Source organism: Molothrus ater, chromosome 18, assembly GCF_012460135.2.
Source record: "Molothrus ater isolate BHLD 08-10-18 breed brown headed cowbird chromosome 18, BPBGC_Mater_1.1, whole genome shotgun sequence".
Classification (NCBI taxonomy): domain Eukaryota; kingdom Metazoa; phylum Chordata; class Aves; order Passeriformes; family Icteridae; genus Molothrus; species Molothrus ater.
In genome coordinates this window covers 5,527,836-5,550,865 of record NC_050495.2, presented here as the reverse complement: position 1 = coordinate 5,550,865, position 23,030 = coordinate 5,527,836, and the positions used below count along the sequence as shown (strand labels likewise).

General features: G+C 43.5%; 3 protein-coding genes across 3 annotated transcripts; 2 read left to right on the top strand and 1 right to left on the bottom strand.

Annotated features, from left to right (window-relative positions):
• Positions 1–780: 780 nt before the first annotated feature.
• On the top strand, positions 781–3,832 carry XBP1 (X-box binding protein 1). Its single transcript, XM_036393009.2, is given in 6 exon segments — positions 781–1,021; positions 1,105–1,201; positions 1,279–1,416; positions 1,924–1,992; positions 1,995–2,078; positions 2,834–3,832. Coding segments are annotated over 6 exon segments (1,155 nt in total). The 5' UTR covers positions 781–812; the 3' UTR covers positions 3,392–3,832.
• Positions 3,833–5,551: 1,719 nt separating this feature from the next.
• On the bottom strand, positions 5,552–12,258 carry CCDC117 (coiled-coil domain containing 117). Its single transcript, XM_036393008.2, has 6 exons — positions 12,176–12,258; positions 11,787–12,070; positions 11,137–11,187; positions 10,561–10,794; positions 9,029–9,166; positions 5,552–8,496 (listed from the first exon to the last, which is right to left on the bottom strand). Exons 2-6 carry the CDS (start codon positions 12,062–12,064, stop codon positions 8,244–8,246), a joined length of 954 nt encoding a protein of 317 aa, XP_036248901.1. The 5' UTR covers positions 12,065–12,070; positions 12,176–12,258; the 3' UTR covers positions 5,552–8,243.
• A 410-nt stretch (positions 12,259–12,668) lies between these two features.
• LOC118693121 (solute carrier family 2, facilitated glucose transporter member 11-like) lies at positions 12,669–22,569 on the top strand. The gene is made up of 13 exons (XM_054516790.1): positions 12,669–12,833; positions 13,134–13,223; positions 14,210–14,308; positions 15,833–15,993; positions 16,671–16,795; positions 17,029–17,158; positions 17,667–17,815; positions 18,661–18,848; positions 19,351–19,461; positions 19,572–19,673; positions 20,208–20,283; positions 20,718–20,845; positions 21,762–22,569. Exons 1-13 carry the CDS (start codon positions 12,816–12,818, stop codon positions 21,978–21,980), a joined length of 1,596 nt encoding a protein of 531 aa, XP_054372765.1. The 5' UTR covers positions 12,669–12,815; the 3' UTR covers positions 21,981–22,569.
• Positions 22,570–23,030: the final 461 nt, after the last annotated feature.

Here is a 23,030-nt window from a genome sequence, read left to right as displayed (position 1 = left end):
GCTGCAGAGGCTGAGCTGCCGGAGGTTCGAACTCCCTCGATGCCCTGCAACCTGTGCATTGCTGCCCGTAGGTTGCTGAACACCTGCATTCCCATGGGCAGAGCATTTCTAGGCTTTCTACCTGCAAACCTTCTGTCTGAACCCCAGATCTATCAGATCTGACACCAGCCCGTCAGGGCAGGGTGATTTCCTCCCTCAGACACCTCAGAAGTGCTCACTTCACTCCCACACAGCTCGGCTGCTCCTCAGGGTTCGACTCCCCTGAGGGATTTCTGCATGGTCTCCTGCAGTTCCACTCATCAATCACTAACATCGCTGCCTTTTTAGTCTTCTTAGACTAAAAAGTTCATTCTTATGGCATCTGCTACAGCTCCATTCGTGGCACTTGTGTTCCCCATGATTATGCTTGTGACTACTTGTGACAGATCGGCTCCGGGAAGGAGACCAGAGGGAGATTTCAGCTGAACCGTCACGCCAGGCCCGGCTCACTGCCTTCTGAAGGAATTTCAACTTTGGCCACCGCCATCGTGGGTCTGGCCCGAGTCTGGCCCGGTCCCCTCGGGCCCCTCCCGGCCCCGCTCTGCCCTCACAGCCGCCCGCCCCTCGCCAGCGCCTCACAGCCGCAGCCCCTTGTCTGATGCAATTCACTTCCCCCCTTGCTCGCGGCCTCGGGCCAATCACGGGCTCTCCCGGCCGTGGCGTCACGCCTCACAGCCAATGAGCGAGAGCCACGATGGTAGAAATCCGGGCGGGGCGGCGCAGGGCGCAGTCAGCCGCGCTGGTGACGCGGGCGGCGTGTCCGCTGTGCCGCCATGGCAGCGCTGCCCGGTGCCGCGGCCCCGCGGCTGCTCCTCATCCCTAGCAAAGCTGCCGAGGCTCCCGGCGCCGCGGCTTCCCGGCATCTGTCCGTTGTCCTGCCGGCAGGAGCCGACCCCGGCCTCCCGGGGATGGACACCGCGCAGCCGGCCCGCAAGCGGCAGCGGCTCACGCATCTGAGCCCGGAGGAGAAGGCGCTGCGCAGGTGAGTGCGGGGCAGCGGTGGCGGGGCTGCGGCTGTACGTGGTGGGTACAAGATGTCCCGCTGACGGCCGCTCTGCCCCGCAGGAAGCTGAAGAACCGCGTGGCCGCCCAGAGTGCCCGCGACAGGAAGAAGGCGCGGATGACAGAGCTGGAGCAGCAGGTGGTGGAGCTGGAGGAGGAGGTAAGGGGCTGCGAGAGATACGGGGCTGGAGCAGGAGGAGCAAGGGAGCGGCCTCCCTGCCTCACGGCTCTTTGCAGAACCAGAAGCTGCTGCGGGAGAACCAGCTCTTGCGGGAAAGGACGTGTGACCTCGCGAGGGAGAACCAGGAGCTCCGCTGCCGCCTTGGTTTGGACGCTCTGAAGACGGAGGAGGAGGAGGAGGGTGACGAGTTCCAGGTGAGCCGCGCTGCTGGCGTGTCCGCCCCGCCTTGGGCACAGCTGCCCCGATCCCGGGGCAACCTCGGGGCTGTGGGCAGGGATATGCCGCAAAGACCTTTGTCCTCCATATGGAGGCTGTTCTGAAACTCTTCGGGTGCCAAGTCGAAATGGGTAATGTGGGAGGTAGAAAGCTGACTACTTCCAGGCTGTTTAAGACAGTTTTCTCTGGTTTTCTACCATATAGAGGTGAAGTAAAAACTGTTACAGTCATGTAGGTATGTCTCAGATGTGGTGGAGAGGGTCAGGCTTTCATTTAAAAGTGTCAAACAAAATAAATGTGCAAGAGTAGGGAAGCATCAGCTAACTTGGAAATTACCTTACCTTCAGGTTCCTACAGTACAAGCAAATAGGGAATTTTGTGTTGGAAACCTTAGCAGAAGAATTGTGATCTTGAAGATCACGTACTGTACTGCCTGCCAGAACACTTGAAATGACTGAGTTTTTGTCTTGGTACAGGTTGTGAAGGAATCCCAGGTGGATGAGATCAGATTGGTGACCGGGTCCGCTGAGTCCGCAGCACTCAGACTACGTGTTCCTCTGCAGCAGGTGCAGGCCCAGCAGTCACCATTTCTGATAGTTTCCACATGGATTCTGATGGCAGTGACTCTTCAGACTCTGAGGTGAGCATCCAGTCCTATACAAACTGTCCATGAAATTCAGAATTACTGAAGATTTAAGATTAGTGTTGTAATGTTTTGATGTTAAATCATTTGGTGATTTTGTTTATTCCAAATCTTGGAATGCCAGACCTGAGCATCAGAACAGCTGTGTTAGGCTGTATCCAGTGAGTATAGGAATTCAACAATACCCACATGAAAAAACCCAGTCCCCACAGCTTTGGTTGTGTGCAGGTCTGCCTAAGCCAGGTTTTGGTCCCTGCTTTGTGTAGCCAGCAGGCACTGTGGTCTTTGTACTTGATGGGTACAAGATCTCAAGGAGTTTCTAATAGTGGCTGTAAATCTTAAATGCATGTATAATTCCCTGGGAATTGCCAGTACCCTTACAAAAAAAGCTGTGGGCAAATAATGACTGTGCCCTGGCATAGATTGCCCAAATGGGTGTGGAGTCTCCCTCACTGGAGACAGTTGAGAACCATCTGGTGCAATTCTGTGCCACGTGCTCTAAGATGACTCTGCTTGAGCAGGGAAATTGGACCAGATGTGACCTTCTGTGGTCCCTTCCAACCTGGCCTATTCTGTGAATTTCTGCAAGATAGGTAACTGCCTTAACTGTATGTTTGATGATATTCTTGGTAAAACAACTGTGATTGCATCAGTGTATATTAACTTCCATATGGAGGTTAATAGAGGCCACATTTGGTGTTTGGCTGTAACAGTAATAAACTCTCTTTCTAACACTGTCTTTCATTTTGCAGTCTGATGTCCTATTGGGCTTTCTGGACAGTCTGGACCCAGAGTTGTTTCTCAAATATGCTGATTCAGAGTCAACGTGCCTGGAAAAGCTGGAGGAAGAGATCTCTGGAGAAACAAATTCCATACCAGCCACCCTCTCTCCCTCTTTGGGGTCCCCATCAGCCAAGCTGGAAGCCATTAATGAACTCATAAGGTTTGATCACGTGTATACAAAACCCCTGGTAGTGGAGATTCCTGTTGAAGTGGCCAACCAAACCAATATGCTAGTGAAAATTGAGAAAGAAAATCTCTCTTCATCTGACAACAAGGCCATCCCTGAAGCCCCAGTGTCTGTGAAGAAGGAACCTGTAGACAGCTTCATGCCTGAACTGGGCTTTTCTCATCTGCTTTCTTCTTGTCATAGCCTTGAAGCCTCAAGCTACCTGTTGGATGGCTGTAGTGACTCTGGGTATGAAGGATCCCTGTCTCCCTTCAGCGATACATCGTCCCCGCTTGGCGCTGACCATGCGTGGGAGGACAGCTTTGCCAAGGAACTCTTTCCCCAGCTCATCAGTGTCTAACGTGGTAGTGTTAACTCCCTGGGAGCAACTGTCCTGGCAGGAAATCAGCAATGCCCCTTCGGGGTCTATGTGGGCAAAATCAAGTCCATTCAGAAAAGTGTTTCTCACCTTTACCATGCTAGTTGATGGTATGAAAAAGCCTGGGGTGTCCTGTCCTGCCCTGGCTCCCCCCCAGTCAGTGTTGGCTTAGGAGAGAGGCAGGTTTGTTTCTCAATAACTTGCTCATTCTCTCTGAACCTGAAAATGTTTTGTTTTCCAGTTAAATTTTAACACCAAAAACTAAACTGGGATATTCATGTATAGGCAACTGGGCTAGATCTTAATAGTCTCTAAGTCTTACAGCTTCACTAAATGCTTGTTTTCCATTTGCTATGTAGAGTTGCTTTGTCCATTTAATATTTAACTGTATTGGTGCAATTAAAATGCAGTGCAGCTCACTGACCCTGTTTTGCCTTAGAACTCACTGGGGAGGGGAGAGGATCTGGGCCTTGGAGAATTTAAGTTCAGGTCCCTCAGTGTCTCATCCTGCCACAATGCATTGAGGAGCACTGCTCATAAGGTGTCTGCAGCTGGATGCTTCAGCAGTTCTCTTTTGGGGGCACTGGATGTGGTAGACAGAGCTACTGGAGCAAAACCTTCAGCCTCTGTGAGGCAGGCACCTGGCAGGAGCTTGAGGTCTGAATATTCAAAAGTCAAGCCAGTGGTGGCACCCTGGTGGCCAGTACTGCTGTCCAAAATTCTCTCAGTCTGAGGGGAGGTGGGTGAAAATGGTTGCAGATTCTCTATGACCACAGGAAATCTTGAAGCATCAAATGGACTTGTCAGGAGCCAATTTTAAATACCACAGCAGGACTTCTCATTGTCCACATCCATTTGCTCCAGTATCCAGTATTTATCACAACATTTTTTAAAAACTTGGAGGGACAGAAGAAATTTCGTACTGAAAATAAGAGAGCTGTTGCAGGTGTTGGCACAGCTGTTCTTGGTTTCAGTGCTATTTCATGTTTTGCATTCAATTTTGGCAAAAATAACTTGGGGTGGGGAAGAAAGAAAACCAGAGATGTTTCAGTCAGTAACATTCAAGGTGACAGGACTGCTTTGGATTACAAGCTTGAGTAACCTAGTTTATACTGAAGGATTCCACCTGAATAGTGGGTAGAAGTAAAGACTACAGCTGTGCAGTGTAACAAATTTAGATTAAAATCCAAGCAGTCAGAAGAATAAATTACTTTCACGGTGGAAAAGAGGGAGTATCAAATTGTTGCAAATCCAAAAAAAGCGGAAGTGAGGATTTGATCTGTAGTAGTTTTGCAATACATTCTGTTAGCACCCTTTTATGGAGCCCCAGCTCCTCCTGGCAGCCATGAGCAAGCCATTTCAACATCTAAAAAATCCAAAGGAAATTGTATTACAGTCTCCTTTCCATCACAGTAGGACATGGGATGTGCCTAACATTTCAACCTTGTTAAGCACAAGAGACAGCAATGTTCAAGGATGTGGTCTTTACACTGTTTTGCTTCCCCTTCTCAACTTAACAGCTCTATCCTGGCATGCTTCATCCTGACTTACTGCAAGCACTGGGTCCCACAACAATGTGTTAATAGTTACTGAGACCTCTTCCACTAAAAACACAGAAGTAGTTCTTGTTTGGCATCTGGAAGCCTACTACCATGGAGAAATCCCTATGAGCACTAGTATTTTCTACTAGAATCAAGTCCACTAAGATGGTACACAAAAAAAGCAAGTCTTACCTTCCAACAAAATTACTAAAATCTGAATTTAAAACTCTTCTCAAACATTCCTTAACTTTAAAAATACCTAGCCTGCTTGGTTCTGAATAGTTTTATTCTGAAGTCAAATAAAAGATCTCAAAACACAAGCTATAGCAACATTAATTGGTACCCCTGTTGCTTTGTCAGAGGCCTATGAGAGACTTAAAATAACTTTTCCTTCCTGGCAGCTTCAGGTTTATTCTATTCTGCTCTTGCCTTCCCTTGTCCTGCTGAATACTGTGGAGGAAAAAAAGAGCATGCCTTTGACATAACATAGATAAATTCAAATCTTCTTAAGCCAGAAGAGTACTTTACTGTCCAGCTGAAGGACTTCACATAGACTCCCAAGGCTTTATCACTCTTACCAGGAATGAAACAGTCATCTAAAAAATATTTTAGAAAATTTATTGAAAACTGACATACAAAGGGTGATTTGGTCCCAAGAGAAGACAGACCAGAATCGGATCTTTCGTATTTCAAAATAATGTTTTTCCTAATACTGCGTCGCATTTGCCATCCCGTTTGTGAACAGCATTAATAAAAGTCTTTTAATGAAGACAACAACAAATGAAACTCACAAATACAGAAGTCTGTAAATGCCCACAGCTTGATCTCTCATCCAATCACCCTCTCCAAGTGATGGCTGTTAGCAAGGATCTTGCTCAGTGTTCCTGTCACTTGGTTCCCACTCTTCCATCAATTTAAGCAACTCAACCCCTCTGTCTCCTACCACAAGGGCAGAAATGCATTGTGAAAAAATGAAAGCAAATGTTTTCTATCAAAGCAAACTTTTTAGACAATTTGTTTTTCTCCATCTCATAGTCTTTGTCAACAGTGCACCACTCTATTGTTGTTTTAGATGGCAGGTAACAGATCAGTGATGCCCTACTGGCATTGAGTTAAGAGGAAAAACACCTCTGAAAGTCAACCTTTGGTACAAACCTAGGAGGAAAAAAAGTATGCTTAAAAGCCATCTACAACAAATTCTGCAAATCCGATATGCAATTGGGTGTTTTTAAGAGGAAAACAACTGCATCAATTGATGTATTTAAGCCTCCCAGAGTTTTTTTAAATCTTCTGTTGCAGTTTCAATGTTGTTGAGATGGTTTCATCATATTTTTGAAATTTTCATCCTTTTTTTTCAGTTTATTTAGGATTCAGAGCTTTCACCTAAAATACTTTAACTATAATCCAGCAAGCTGAAAACCAGTTACTTACTTGGAGGCATCACATTTTCTACCTGCAGTGACTACAGCCTTCTCCAAACTGACTGCTTTATGTTCTACTCAACCACTGGAGCACATCAGAGGCTGTAGGTATTAAAAGATGTTCAGCAGCTTAATAACACATAAGAAATTTTCCACAGTTCATGCAAAAGATTTATAGCAGACCCTGAAATTAAATTAGGCATTATAGCAAGATAGGCTGCACATGTTCAACTTAATAAACCTTCCAGAATGGTACAGGTGTATACTGGTTTCCAGAATAATATCTTACTCAAATGCTGGAGTGTTTTTAGTGAAACTCTAAAATGTTTTACCAAGAGACAGGAAATTTCAGACAACCTTCAACAAAAGCAGCAAGATAAACAGGGTTTAACAAACAGGTATGTTTTGAACAACCAGAAGGACTGCAAAAAGAGAAGACTGATTTTAAGCTTTTAGCTATGGGTTATTCAACAGTGAAGAATATTATCACAAGGATTATCTTTTAGCTGTGCAGAGGAAGAGTAGATTTTCTGCAGCTGCATTCCTGTGTACTCGCTCCTTTATGTTAGCAAGATGTCAAAACTAGATTGGACATAGGACTCTGAACAGAACCTGTTACTTGGAAAGGGATTTCTTATGAAAAGCCTCAATTCAGGTATCTCTGAGAAAGCTCAAGGACTTGTGAACAAAAGATAAAACCCTTAAACACGTTAGAAAACCTTAAGCATAACAAACTGCTGTGCATTGAGAAAAGGTACAAGCAATAGCTCATTGTGAACTCCTTTCCTTGGCACCCTGTGTAGGGTAGAAAATTCTTTTGGCAAACATCTGTTTAAACAATGTGATGCTATATTATTGGCACATACTGTGGCTTAAATTTTATGTCTAGATTCTCTCAGGAAAAACACAGGCATCTCCTTTACCTCAGCACCAAAGCCACTGACTTGGGTACAGACCCAGCATTTGAGCCTCATAATGGCAGCAAGCACCATTATCCCTGTTATCTGATTTACTTATCATGTTTACCCAAATCAATGGATGCCATTCATTTCATCAGAAGTTACACTGTCTTAACTGACTTTCCAACTCCATGCATATAGAGAATCTCAGCACAATGTAGAATGTGAATCTCTTTGCTGAGAACCACTTTTCTCCAAACTTTGCATTGTTTGGGGAGGGGAACATCAAAAACCCACAAATCAAATTTAGAAGCCAATGAACCAAAGATGACTGAAGTTAGCAGGTATCCTGCAAGGTACAAGTGCTGGCTTTACTTTCTACAAATCAGAAGACTTAAGCTCAGCTGTAATATTCCTTCCCTAGCACCCCATGGACTGTGTAATTTCTACATCTGAGTTTACATAAAGTCCAAACAAGATGATGTGAAAAGCTGTATTACCAGAGGGACTGCTTTTCTATCCATGACTAGATTTGAAGATGTTTCTTCCTTTACATTTTGTAATTCAAATTAAACCAAATGGCCAAGAATAGTATGTGCACCAGTTTCAATGGCTCAGTAAGACAAAAGTGTGGCTTAAGCCACAGTTACATTCACTATTTGGATTTTATGCTTTACCAAGGGCAATTAAGAGGATATTTCACCATTAAGCAAGATGGAAAGCTACTTCCCTGTTCCAAAGGCCTCTGAATTACCTTTTCAGTAAAAATAAGAATATTTAAGAGATTGGAACACAGAAATCTTAGGGTGTTTCCTGGCCACCCTATGATTGTGGTGTGCTTATGACTGTTAGTAAGAAAACAAAAAAACAAATAATATAACTTGAGATTCACACATCAAACCAGAAAAAAATAATCAAAAAACATCAACAATAGGCATCAGAAGCTCACCACTTCCAGTCTAAAATCTGGCATCTACAGCTCCATTTCTTCTTCTGCACACCCAGATATTCCCAAACTAGCATATGGATCTGGAGACATGGCAGTCTGTTGTGATCCAGGGAACGTTTCAGTCTGTGGGTCAAAAGGAGCTCTTGGTGTTGGCTGCTTAGCTTGACATACTTCTGTACTCTGCTGCTTGAAGTTCTTAACAGAAACAGACTTCAGTTTATCTGTCATAAATTCAGGAAGAGGTTTCCAAAGCACGAGTTCCATAGAAGGACGGCTCCTAGAAGGGATGGAGTTTCAGTAAATTTTAAGTTCTCCAAGCACAGCTATTAAATGCAGAAGATCTTCATCCTTTGAGCTAGCCTGGAACCATATTCCAGAAAATAAATACCTTTTTTCCCCCCCCCTATTAAATTTCCTCTTCCCTATTCCCTAGTTCCCTTATTTCTATTCTAACCTTGTATTTCCTCTCTTTTTTGCACCAAACTTGACCACCGTTGGTCACACTTCAAGATCTTCTCATTTTGGAAATTCATATACACAAAACCAAAATTGACACTGGTTCACTCAACAGATTTCACTCTGTAGACATGAGGAGTACAAAACACATACTTGATGGCCACTCCAATTACACTTATTTCTTTTTTACATTAGGACAGTTTTTCCTATTTTAACCAGATGAGTGGTGTGTTATACAATGTTGGCTGCATCATGCAGTAATCAAGGACATCTCCATAAACATGAAACGAGGTCTCTCTCCTTTCATTTGCACATGTTAGCTACATAGCACCATGATTTCCTCCAGAACTTACATAGATTCTATTATTTTCTTTGTCAGGACTTCACCAAAATCCCTCTTCATCCCTTTCTTAAGGGTATCTGACAGGATAAGAGTGGGCAGATTGCTAACATTTCCATCAGCATGAACTTCCTCATCTTCATCAATTATCCTAGGAATGGAGGGGGAAGAGGGAGATAAACACTATTGAGCATACTGTTATCAGGAACATCCACTGCAGACTACAGTCACATCTATGTGCTCTGCTCTGTGCACATCTCTGACCTGGGCTGGGTACCAGGAGCAGCAGGGCCATGTTAACATGAGGCTCTCTTGGGCTAAAACACCCTGAGGAGGACTCTCAGAAGCCACTCGAGCAGCAATGCCACTCCTGGTACCTGAGCTAGCTTTGTTACCCCTGTGTTATCCCAGCAGTGTCACTGCAAACACACACTGAGAGAAAAGAAATTCCCTCCAAAGGAAACTGAATGATTCAGTCACATTACACAAGTGAGTCTCAGCTATGCAGCTGCTTCACCTGCTCAATTCTCCAGAATTGGAATTGAGAATTATTGCAAAGGTACTGGAAATACTGAAAATAATGCTTCACTTTTCACAACGCTGTGCCAGTTTCTGAGATTAAATCAGCACAAATTGTTGAAGTGTTTAGAACAAATGGAAGCATCTCCTTTGTTTTTGGTTTTTGTTTTATAGAAAATTTAGCAGTGTAGCTGGGAAGAATAGGGAACAATCTTCCAAGAAGACCAAAGCAGACACAGACAGATAATAGAGACAGATTTCACTACTCTGATTTACCCATTAAAAAAAATAACAGTCTAACAGTACCTTGCTTCTCCTTATGCATGATCTATGGAGTAATCTACAAAAAAATCTTGTTTTAAAATTTCTATAACTTTAGGCTTTTCTGATCATCTGCAGTGGTCATTTTAGATATTTTGGAATACCAGCTCACCTGCAATCAACTGATACATACACATGCCATTCCTAGAAATCTTTCAAGGGCCAGAATGCACAGTAAAATTATTCAAAGACTACAGCAGACTGTCTATAGCCACCCAATTACCCACATCACACCATCAGCAAGATGAATCTCAGCCTTACTGCATATGTGCAGAGAGACCTCTTTGGTTCATGCTACTCCCTCCACTGACAAATTCACATCTATTTTAAGTTTAAATCACAGAATAAGCTGCAATTGGTTGAAAAAAACCTGAGCTCAAGCCTGAGCAGGTAAATGTTAGAATATGAGCTTCTGGATGCTCACAGAAGAGCATTAAACCCAATTAGGGTATATTGGAGCTACATAATGATTGGGAGCAGGGTGTCATTTACTCAGCATCTCCTGCTCTAGCACCCAAAATTTCAGATCAGCCTGAAGACTCACGGGACCAACCATAGGTAGCCTAAAATTAAATCATTTGAACAGAAGGTTCATCTCAGACTTACAGCAGTGTTATCACACTGCTAAGTGCTAGATTTACCCCTGAATGCCCACCAAAAAAGGGAAAGCTCAGCAAAGCCAGGCTACTCAAACCCTGCATTTACCTGTCCTCAATTTCCTGAAGTTTCCTGCGAGCAACCTCGCATTGCTGTTCCCCCATTGTCTGATCCATTTCTTCACAGGGAATTTCTAACATGGCAGTTTCAGGACCGCTGCCACCATACTGACTTGCTACCTCCCCAGCTGCCTGCTGACCTGCACAAAGAATCCATTCTTCAGTGTTGGGATTCAAAGAGCAATTTTTGGTTCCTGTCAGTCTCTTCTTCCGCACAGGACAGCTAGGAAACAAAGTAAGTTTACAATTGTCAAAAAAAGAAACGTGAAAATCGACAGGAACAAATGTAAAGTGCATTTCAGCAGCATTGACACTCTATGGCAATGCAACCTCAACAAAGAAAATGAATTCACATTGCTCTTAGCAAAATGTGAGTACCTATTCAGAAAAATCAGTGCCACACAATTAATTAGGTAATAGAAATGGATTTGGGCAATTCAAGGGAAGAGCTCCAAATGGAAACAATGATAGATTTCCTTCCTGTTTGTATTGGAGGTGAGATGTGCTCAAACAAAACAAAAAGCAAATCAGGATTTTTCAGGCTATAAAAGACAAATTAATTTACCCTTCTGCCTCTTCTTCTAGTTTATGCTTCCTTCCACATCGCACAGAGACACTACAAAAGAAAAACAGTTACTTAGCTTCAAATTGTATCTTTTGGTTATACTGATAGTGTCAAACAATATTTTCCTCCCTTTTCATCTGAGATCAATGGTGACAGTGTGTCACCAGCTGTGATGGGAATAAAAGTTTGGGACAATAAATAACCACATTGTTACAAAGGAAGTCAAAGGCAGCTGTAATTGCTCATTTCTCTGAACAGAATTCCATGCTGATTTCTTCTCTTTTACGTTATTTCGTTTTCCACAAGGGGCAAGACCAATTTTTTGGTCTAAAATTCAAATGCTTCAAGAAGCAACACACGACCTAGCTTGAGTCTCTTAATATTCTGTATCACAGGGACATACTGAAGAAATACTGAAACAAATGAGTTTGAAAGTACGCAAATATGCTGGTTCTTGCCTTTTAAACGGCTCCTTCATCCCCCCCCCCCCCCCCCCCAGCCAGCTTCAAGGTCCTTAACCGAGCACAAGACAATTTTCTAACCTCCTACCAGCGCAACACTGCTACATGGAAACAAATCCCAGCCGCCTCGCAAAGCACCCGCCGCAGCTCCCCACAGCCTGGGCCCTGCGGAAGGGCTCTGGCACTTACTGGCTGCGGCTCCTGGTGAAGGAGCTCACCGGGGCCACCGTCAGCCCCTCGCTGTGGCTGCCGAGCGCGGCCAGGGAGGCCAGGTCGAAGCTGCTCTGCAGACAGAGGCCGGAGGGTCCGTCCACGCCGTCGTTTCCGATCCCTGCCATGACCATGCCGGGCGGCTGCAGACGGCCGTGGCCGCCGGCTAAAGGCTCCGGCGCAGCGGCCGGCGCTGTGGGGAGCTCCACGGCCGGGCCCGCCGGGATGCCCTGGAAGGATCTGCCTAGCGCTGCCATTTCCTGCTGCGGGGGAGAAAGAGCACATCAACGCCGCAATCCGCGCTGCGCCACACGCCGGCCCTGCCCGAGGCGCTCCCGCACGAAACCTCCTCCGCCCGCCGCGCTCACCCGGGCCGAGCCGGACCCGCGGCTGCGGCCGCCGCTACAGCCCGGGTCTTTCCAGGCCTTTCGCCGCGATCCGATAAGGACCCGCGGGCACTGTGGGAGCTGTAGTCCCGGGCACTGGGAGACCTCTGGGAGTTGTAGTCCCGAGTGCTGTGGGACCTGTGGGAGTTGTAGTCCTGGGTGCTGTGGGAGACGCGCTCTGGGAGCGGGCTCCCCGCCGCCGTGGCCCGTGAGGGGGCGCCGCGGGCTCCCCGGTCCCCGCCCGCCGTGGCCCGTGAGGGGGCGCCGCGGTGTCTCCGTGGGTGTCCGAACAGCCCCTCTCTTGTCCGTGGCCCGTGAGGGGGCGCCGCGGGGTCCCCGAGGGTGTCCGAACAGCCCCTCTCTTGTCCGTGGCCCGTGAGGGGGCGCCGCGGTGTCTCCTTGGGTGTCCGAACAGCCCCTCTCTTGTCCGTGGCCCGTGAGGGGGCGCCGCGGTGTCCCCGAGAGTGTCCGAACAGCCCCTCTCTTGTCCGTGGCCCGGTTTAATCCCCTCAGAGGGGTGGGCACGGTCCGGCAGCCAAATCCCGGTCAGCTGAGGGGCTCAGGCGGGTTAGGGGAGGTGGCGAGCGGAGCTGAGCTGAGCCCCGGGCGGCAGGAGAGAGGGATGGCGCCCAGGCACACGGTAACCGCCCGTCCTTGTCTTTGGTTGCGGGGGGCTGCGGGTTCTGCGCGGAGTTAGAGAAGGACAGTGCATGTACACACTGTAAGAGGTGGGAAAGCTCCCTGAGGCTGCTGCGAGGCTTTATCGAAGTTGGACATCCTTGTCACAAAGTTCAGAACCCTTCAGGAGAGTCGCAATGGGCGGGGAGGAAAAAAACCAAAACCGATCAAACAAAATGACAAGAAAAAAACCTAAAGCTGTGTCTTAATAATACATTAGTAACTTAAGTTCTTTGGCACCTTTTTTTTTCCTGTAACATAGTTTATTAAATTTTGCAAAGGAAATCTAATTCAGCCCATGCTCAGAATGGAGCACCAGCCCCTGCTCAGAGGGTCTAGCTCGCCCTGCAAGGTAAGCAGAACCATCCTGAAGGTGGATCCTGCAGGGAGTTTGTAGTTTTAGCAATGATGTACAGATGTGAAATGTGTGGGAATTTCATGTTAGCATTTGAGTATAAATACATTAAGTGATTAGACTCGTAAGGTTTTGTGCTTTCCTTGGACACCTGGCTGTGTTAGAAAGTGGAAGCTGTAAAAGCAACTTTCTGGTTCTGATGTTTTACATTGAATACAAATTGAATTTTGTTTGTGTCATGTTTTTGGAATGAAGTGAACGCCCTTACAAACTGTCAGGAGTTCAGAACACATGAGGCTGTTATCTGTGCTCTCTCCTAACTCCGATGTCAGACAGCATACCAATGTCACGAGCCCAGCTGATTTGGGCATGAAGAGCAAAAGATCTGTCATAATAAAACCTAAGTTACATGAAGTATGTTCATTATTTTGGGTTGTTTGTTTGTTTATTTTCTGTTCCTGCTAGATTCCCAGTTGTACCCATAAAACACACAAAATAGGTTTACAGTACTTAGTTACTGTAAGGATCTGAGTGTGCTGTGCCAGTATTTACCACATCAATTTTGGTTTTTTCTACCATAGTCACTGCAGCCCATACTTATAACTCTTAATTCATTGCTTTGGTTGACATTCAGAGAAACACTTTTCATTCTTGGAAACTGTAAGGAAATGTAAATTGGATTTTACTTTAATAAGATCAATTTCAACTTGCAAATTTCAGGGAGGGAGGGAAGAAGGAAGGAAGTGCTGATGAATTATCTTTAGGAAGGACACAGCTCTGTCAGAATACAGTACAATATCTAGAATAACTCAGCATTTCTGGGAACTGGACCAAGAATGAGAGTGATGAAGAATTAATCTACATACCTAACAATGAGAAATTCAGGGAATAGAAGTTTATTAAAAGAAATATGTACAGGCTTTATATATGAAGGAAGGGGAAATTTGATCACTGAAGTGCCTTGATTTTCTTTTGCTCCCCAGCTCCCCAGCTGGACGTTGTTCCTGGCTGTTTGTGCTGTTGGAATTGGAGGCACCTTTCAGTATGGGTACAATGTCTCTATTATCAATGCACCCACTCAGGTAAAAGCTCATCTTTTATTCACTGGACTGTTTCCCCTCTGAACTCAGCCACGAGGCCAAATGTGCTTTTGCTGTGATCACAGTGAGAACTGAAGCAGTTCTTCCTCTCATATGAAGGAATCTTGTTCATTTCCTAAGTGGTTTCATGTGCATTTGTTTGTGAGTACCTCCTGTCAGAGCTATTCTGTGTCAGACAAAAGTGTTAATATGCCTCATAAGTACCTTTATTTTTAGAAGGATTAACTGAGTAAGTAATATATTTTTTGATTACTAAAATAGCCCAGAACATTTTCAGTTGGAAGGGACCTACAATGACCATCTAGTCCAACTCCAACTACCTGACCACTTCAGGGCTGACCAAAAGTTAAAGTGTATTACTCACAGCAATGTCCAAATGCCCTTGGAGCATTGTACACTTGTCTGGGAAGCCTGTTCTGTTTGACCACCCTTTCTGTAGGATGTTTCTCCAAATGTCAAGTTTAAACCTCCCCTGACACAGCTTTCAGCCATTCCCATTCTTTCTATCACAGGGAGGAAGCATAGTCACTATTTACAGGTGTTCATCACAAGGCAGATTACTGAAAAAGATCTCTTTAGGGAATTAAAATGTTCCATCTGTAGTGTCTGAGTATCTTGTAAATATTTTCACTTGTTACTTGAGCGTTCTTTGCTGTAGCCTCCAGGATTCTGCATATTTTGTGGATGACTCAAGGATCTGAGCAAATGTTCTTGTGAAAATGGTGGGTATCAGTTTTGCTACCAGCTGATTTATTTGCTTGGAAAACTGTGAAGACTGAATTTGCTTCAACACTGTATGCTTTTTACAAAGCTTCAGAGGGGCTGTTTGTGAAAGAACAGGTCATATGCTGGGAACAGAGGGAGAGAGTCCAAGAAGTTTGGTTCTTCTGTAGTCTTTGTTTGCAGGCAAAGAACAGGGAGCCTCTGATTACAGATACATGCCAGTTCAAGTGTTTCTAAAGGCAAATTTTAGAAAACCAAGCATGTGGAATAACAGCTTCAAAGTTCTGACACCTGAATACTGTAAGGTGGAGTATTATTAGAGCTGAAAAAGGGATTTTACTATGACTTTTTGGACTATACTAAGGCAGGGAGATTTAGACCAAGTGTCAGAATGAGTCCCCTGACAGTAAAATTTTTTAGGTGGCAAGGCTTCTGTGCTGTGAGATGTTCCTAAAAACAGTAGGGCCAACCATCCACCCTGTTCCCCTCCTTGTTCAGAAGGACCTCAGAGCTCTCTCATGGCAGTGCATGTCAGGGTTGTGTTTCTCCTCTGCTGCAGCACCTGAGGCAGGGCACAAAGCAGAGCTGCTCTGCAGCCTTTGAAGTGTGGGGTGTAGGAAACACAAAGTCTTCCTTGTGGTCAAGGAACATTCTGTCAGTCAGCTGATATCTCTTAGAATTAACTCCCAGAACTGATTTTCAGGACTGGGGTGCAAGTTATTTGTAGTGCTGTGTGTAGGGCTGTATAAAATGCTGCACATTCATCACTCTTTTCTCCTGCAGCATATACACAAGTTCTTAAACGAGACCTGGAGCAGTCGTTATCACAAGGAGCTAAATCCAGATTTGCTGACTTTTCTTTGGTCTGTCATTGCTTCCATCTTTTCCCTCGGAGGCCTGTGTGGAGCCCTGATTGGAGGCAGCATGGCCATACGCCTGGGCAGGTCAGTTGCAGCAGCAGACATATCAAAACATGTTTGCTTTTCCTACCTTCTCACTGGAATAGAAAGTAAATAAATGGGAAAAGAGTGGGAGAAAAGAGTACCTTGGTGAAAGTGAAAGTCTTGTCACTTTAAAGCTGAGTTTTCTAGTACAATTTTACAGTTTATTCCAATGTGACTTTCAAGGGTGAGCCCTGAGTTATGACCTTTGTCTTTGCATTACATTTACTGAAATCTGAGTAGGGGAGTGCACACGGAATGTGTTGGAGACATGAGTTTCCCCCTGACACATTTGCAGCCCTTGTGCCAGTAAGGACATGCTGCTTCATCTGTTGCACTTCATTTGTCTAAATGAAGAAACCCCACTCCTACATTGTCAGGAATTTCTGTCATATTTATACATTATTCGTATGTTTAGACATTTTAAAAACATAAGGAGCTGTATCAGATATCTGGGTTTCCAGGGAATAGCATGTTTCTTCAGTATAAAGTCTATTTATCCCCCCACATTATCAGAAAAGAAAACTTTAAAAACCCACATTATTACATATTTCCATAATGTCTGGTTGAGACATTGGGGGTTTTTTGTTTGTTTTAATCAGTTTTTGTTTGTTCTGTGGGTATTATTATTATTATTATTATTATTATTATTTTATTTTATTTTTGTTCCTCCTTTTTAGGAAAGGAGCTCTTTTGATGAATAATATTATAGCAATACTAGCCTCCATTTTAATGGGGATCAGTTTTCCTACAGGATTATTTGAGTTACTGATTGCTGGAAGGTTTTTGATTGGCATAAATTCAGGTGAATGATTTCTTATTCCTACTATCAATAAACTACGGTGAATGATAAATTATTGTTATTTCTGATCCTTTAGGTTTTATGATGAAAATGTTCTGTAGTTTAGCTTGGAATCTGAAGGCAGCTAAATGAATAGGAAATTAATTAAGTCCCACTTTGTGTGTGTTTTGGTTTAGTAAATTGCTTTGCAAAGCAATTTCTACTGATAGGAAAATGTTTTTTCCATTTACTTGCAGGTGTTGGGCTCTGTGTGCAGCCTCTTTATATTGGGGAGTTTGCCCCAAAACACCTCAGAGGTGGCTTGGCCATGGGGACTTCCATCTTTCTGACTGGGGGAATTCTGACAGGACAAATAATTGGTTTGAGGTAAGAAATGTTTGAGGGGTTTTTTTTTCCTGTTTTGTATTATTCCTATGTAAAGAATTCCAATTTCCTACAGCTCGTTGCAGCACGTTCCTTGTGCCATTGTAGCATTAGAATTCACACACAAGGTCCCCCTGGGAGAAGAAAATCCTGCTTGAGTCACCTTATTGCTACAACTGCCAACCATCAGTGCTGTCTCCTCAGGGGAGTCGTGTCAGTTTAGATGGGTCACCAGAACAGCATCAGTAAAGCAGCCACACTGGAGCTGAGTTCAAGTTTTCTGCCAATTTCTTGCTGGAGACAGTGGATGTTGGCAAGGACTTGAGAGCAAAGGATCCACATCTCTGTATCACAGCACTAGCACTGCTTTTGTCCCCTGTGTGATCAGAGGAAGTTGCTCAGGCCTTCATCCAGCTGGAACTTAGAAGTTCCAAGAGCAGAGACTGCATTAAATAGTAACCAATAGCTAATTATTATATTTCTTTGCCTTCTTTTTCCACATTTCTCACAGAGAATTATTGGGTGGAGAAAAGCATTGGCCTCTGTTGCTATCCAGCAGCTGTATTCCAGCATTAGCCCAACTGTTATTCCTTCCATGGTTTCCTGAAAGTCCCAGATATCTTCTTATTGACAGAGGTGATGAGCTAAGCTGTGCCAAAGGTAATATCTATACTTTCTGTTCTCCAGAAGGGTACAATGAATATATTGGATTCCAGATTCTCCTTTTATCTTTATCCACACAGCACAGTTGTATCATCTAGTGCTTTTTGGCCCATATTTTTCCTCCAGTGAGCTTATATGGAAGAAGGGATTGTGGAACTCAGGAGCCCATAATGGGTTATGAACAAAACTTTATTACCCTATTTCAAATATAAGTTCATTGACTGGAGCTCCAAGCTGATTACTCTCAGTGGAAAGTTCATTAACAGAATCATCAAAACTCCTACTGTTGACCTTAAGAAGACAGATTGTAATTTGAGATATGTTTAATCATGAAGATTTTAAAGGAACTGATGCTGTATAGTCTTTAAGTTTTAAGACCATTTGTAAAGATTTTAGTCTGGGGTCCAAATGACTTCTGTTTATATTTGCCTTAGGAGAAGAATTTTCTGTCTTTGCTCCAGCTCACTAACTGCATCCATTGGCAACATTAAAGTCAAGGCCATAACAAAGGACTCAATATCTGCCTAGAATTTAGGCAAAACTAATCAAAATGGCAAGAGTGTCCTTTAAGGAAAAGACTATTTGAAGGTCTGAGGTTCAGATACAAAATATTTTGCCTAGTGAATATTTCAAGGTCAGATATTCCTCTAAAAAGAAGGAAAGAAATGCCACAGAATTCTCCAAATCCACCACAGCAAAAAGTATTGAAAAAACATCAAGGAACAAGCAAGTCACAAAGCAAATTTTTCATATCCTAACAAAAACCAGGTCTTTATGAAAAGAGATTATTTCCCAGGAGTTGTGGCTAATAGATAAATGTAAATGATTTTTTCTCTTTGTAGCTTTGAAACGATTTCATGGTTCCTCAGAGTATCGGAGGGAGATGGAAGACATCCAGCGGGAATGCTTTGCCTTGGATGGGGAGAAAGCCAGGAAGCCCTGGCAGTTGTTCACTGACCCTGCTGTGAGATGGCAGCTGATCACTGTCATCGTCATGACCATGGGCCAGCAGCTCAGTGGCATTAATGCTGTAAGAGTGAACAAACAGCTTAAATAAGTATTTCATTTCCACCTGGTTTTCAACCATTTGTTAACACAAAAGATCCATGAGGAGAAGCTCAGTGAAATGGGATGAGTTGGAAAGAATGTCCTTGCATTATTTTGGTGTTTCTCTCTCATTTTTTTCTCATTTCTGTGTTTCTGGTATGCAAACTTTTCTAAAGAATGACTTGATACTTCCTCTGAAAAATAAATAAAGGTGGATCAGCTTATCCCAGTGTGTCTGGTTTAAGAATATAAAGCATATTCAGTAAGTTGACTGATCCTCTTGGCTTTTATGATAGCAATATATTTACTTAAGACATGAATTTAACAGATTGTTATTGCTGCTTATGTTGAATTAGTAACTCACAACATAAAATACAGTAATCTATCTGTTTAGTATGAACATGACTTTGTTTCCAGACAATGTTTTAAATACCAGAAAAACCTCATTGTTTGTTTTTGGTTTTTTTTTTTTTTTTCTGTTGTAGATTTATTTCTATGCAACTTACGTTTTTGAACAAGCTGGGATTGTGGCAGAAAAAATCCCGTATGTGACACTTGGCACTGGAGTTTGTGAGTGTCTCACAGCCCTCTCCTGTGTAAGGAGCAGTTTGTTCTACCTCCCAGTACAAAAAGCAATGATTCTTCTTGAAGAATATTGGTAAAAATGAGATCAGTATATTAACAGAAGGTTGTATCTTGTCCACAGGGCTTGCTGATAGACTATGTGGGAAGAAGATGCCTTATCATTGGGGGTTATCTCCTCATGACTCTCTGGTGCACTGTTCTGACCTTCTCTCTGACTTACCAGGTGCAAAGGACTCGTTCCTGTTACCCAGTGTGACTGAGGAGTGAAAAGGGCACGTGGTGACACAGTAAGGGGGAATGGGTTTAAGCTGAGAGCAGGGTTAGATTAGGTAGCAGGAAGAAATTCTTCCCTGTGAGGGTGCTGAGGTCCTGGCACAGGGTGCCCAGAGAAGCTGTGGCTGCCCCTGGATCCCTGGAAGTGTCCAAGGCCAGGCTGGATGGAGCTTGGAGCAACCTGGGATAGTTGAAGGTGTCCCTGCCCATGGCCAGGGGAGGGCTGGGATGCTTTAAAGCCCCTTCCAGCCCAGCCCACACTATGACTACATAATTCTATGATATGATTTAGTAAAAATCATTGAATGAACACTGTTTAATGTCTCTGAAGCAGAACTGTTAAATAAATTAGCTGTAAAAGAGTAGTGAAAGACTGCTGGTCTTAATTGAAATAAAATACAGAAAGAAACATAACTGTAAAGCCAGACTTTAAAACTGGATTATCAAAATCTGAACTAAACCTTCTCATTGTCTTCTGTTTCAGGAGCTGTACTCCTGGGTGCCTTACATGAGCATGATGTGTGTATTTGCCTTCATCTTGAGCTTTGGGCTGGGCCCAGGTATTGCACAGGAATCTGTGTGAATGGGGGAAGTCTGGGAGGGCTGGGGTGTCACACAGCCAAGAGGCCTTTGCAGCACAGCTGCTTGCTCTGGCTGGGGAACCCAGGTGAGGCCATCCTGTAGCCCAGAGCTGAGGCTTACCATGCATGATTCCAGGGCAGCTACATGTGAGGGAGGGCTCAGTTCTGCCCTTCAGAGCACAGGGCATCTACACTTGTCAGAAGGGGCCTGCTCCCTGATCTGTGCTGCTGAAATGGGGCTGTGTTTTAGTGGGACACTTCCTGCAAGGGCAGCAGCCTCAGAATTGTGCTGTTAGGAATTATAATAGATCAGCTAATGGCATATTCAAAAGCAACTCAGTCTTTTGTAGCATTGGAAATACCTCAAGTTGACATTCAGCACAATTCTCTGTTCTGTTTCTGAACCATCCCAGGTGGCATAACAAACACCCTGACAGCTGAGTTATTTGTACAGTCCTCACGTCCTGCTGCCTACATGATTGCAGGGACTGTGAGCTGGATTAGTTTCTTTACAGTTGGAATGCTCTTTCCCTTCATAGTGGTGAGTATGAACAGCACAATTTCCATTTCATCTGCTCCCAGCTTCCATCCTATTGCTTGTATTGCATTATATACACTTGTATATATTACTGACACTTGACCAGGATGCACACTGCCCCTCAAATGAATTTGACTAGATTCAGTCCCTTTTAAAAGTATTTTTTACACATCACAAACCTCAATATAATATGATAAATGAAAAGTAAAGGAATGCACTGGAGGGCAATGTTCATGTTCAGATGAAAAAAAACAGAAGGTATCAAAAACAGAAATACTTAATCAGATACTGAGATTTACACAAAACATTTTTTAATAGTGCCTTGTGCTTTTATGGCAAAGTAATGTTGAGGTGGTACCTGTGGCCAGTAAGTCACATCCCTGAGAATTTGCTGAACTGACAGAGTTCTGTAAGCAGATTATTGGGAAAGCCAAGACAGGCTTTCATATCCAGCTTTGTATTTTTAGTTTTAGCACATGTTCTTGACAGCAAAACCTGCAGGAACAGAATGAATCTGGGTATCTGGATCTGCCTGTCCTTCCTTCATGGTTGAGCTGTGCTTCTCAGTAAGACATTTGGTTTTTTTTAATGCACAGCATTGAAAAATGTTAACATTCAGAGAAACTTAAATTATATAATCTTAAAATATGTGACAGCTAAGTAGTAAATGTTGATTTCTAGATTGTGACATTTGACTGTTTAAATAGTTTATCTTATTTTTATAATAAAGTCTTCCCAATAATTGCACAGCACTTGACAGTCTTTTATCTAAAAAGTTACAGGTAAAGATTAGGTTGAATGACTCCTTTTAGAAAACTATCTGAGCAGCAATGTTAAGTGTAAATGGAGACAAAAAGCTTGTTTTCTCTAACCTACTATTATTACTCTTGAAATATGTTGCAATCACATTTATTTTCAGAATGGGCTGAAGCAGTATTGTTTTGTGGTGTTCTTACTGGAGTGCTTCTTTGTTGCTGCTTTCATCTTCCTCATAATTCCTGAGACAAAAAACAAATCTTTTCTGGAAATCAAAAAGGAATTTAACAAGCTTAATTTTGGAAGAAATGCCAGGAAAAAGGAAACGGAGCTTTATGAAAGAAGGCAACCCCAAGATGAATTTTTAAGGGTTTCTGCATAATTTCACAAATGCAACAGAACTTCAGTGAAAATTATGAACCTTGTAATAAGTGATCAAGTGGCTTATTAAATCTTCCTGTGTATTTAGAGGAAGTGTAACTAAAGGCAAGTTAGTACTGCTGTTAAAACATGTATTGCTGAAATACTATTAACAACATATTGCATTATCCACAGAAAACTTGATATTTAGCTGTAACCTGGTGCTGTAGGGATGCAGAAATGCCAGGGAGGATGTTCAGTGAGGCCCTCTGGCAGATTTCTGCAGAGAATTCAGCAACTCTTGCATTTCAAAGCCCTGTGTTCAGTTGGGGTCACTGGGCATATCCAAATGCTCTGCTGAGTGTAATATTCTGAGTTCTTGTTAAAACCCACGCAAGAAATGATAGCTGATATTTGAAATATCTATTTCAGTATTTCTGATATTCCAGTTTGTATAGAAATAGTGGTATTTAGTTTCTGTTTTTCCAGTTATGTAACTTTGAAAGCCTTAAAGACATTCCTCATCCACTCCTACTACTGTACTGTGCAATGAAAGTACAGCACTCTCTGATTACTGGTATTTGTAATAAAAAACTTTTATCCTGATAAAAGACTGCCTGGGGTTTCAATTTGGTTTATTTTTTCCCCTAACCTAGCATCTTAACATTTTAAACTATGCAACAGAGTAAAAATTCTTCTAGTTTTGGAGGTTAGTTCCCATCAGACTGAGATCTACATACCCAAAAGCCTGAAGTAGCAGAGAGGACAGATGACAGGAATTAAATACTTTTTACCTTTACAGGGAGCCTGAAGGACATGCTGAATGAGCCTTCTGCCCCCTCTCCAGTATTTTTTCATGGACTCTTTTTCAACTTAAAATAAATTCTTCACATGTTAGGAAGTAAGAAATCTCACATCTGGTGTTTGTGTGCCTCTCTGTTATTTGTTTCCATACCTGCCACTGCTAGGACAGTGGCCCACCTTACCAGTGCAACCTTTCCTGGCTGTAAGCATTTCCAAATGCCATCTGTTACCCAAGTGCTGCAGCAAGCATGGATTTCTTTTCTATTTA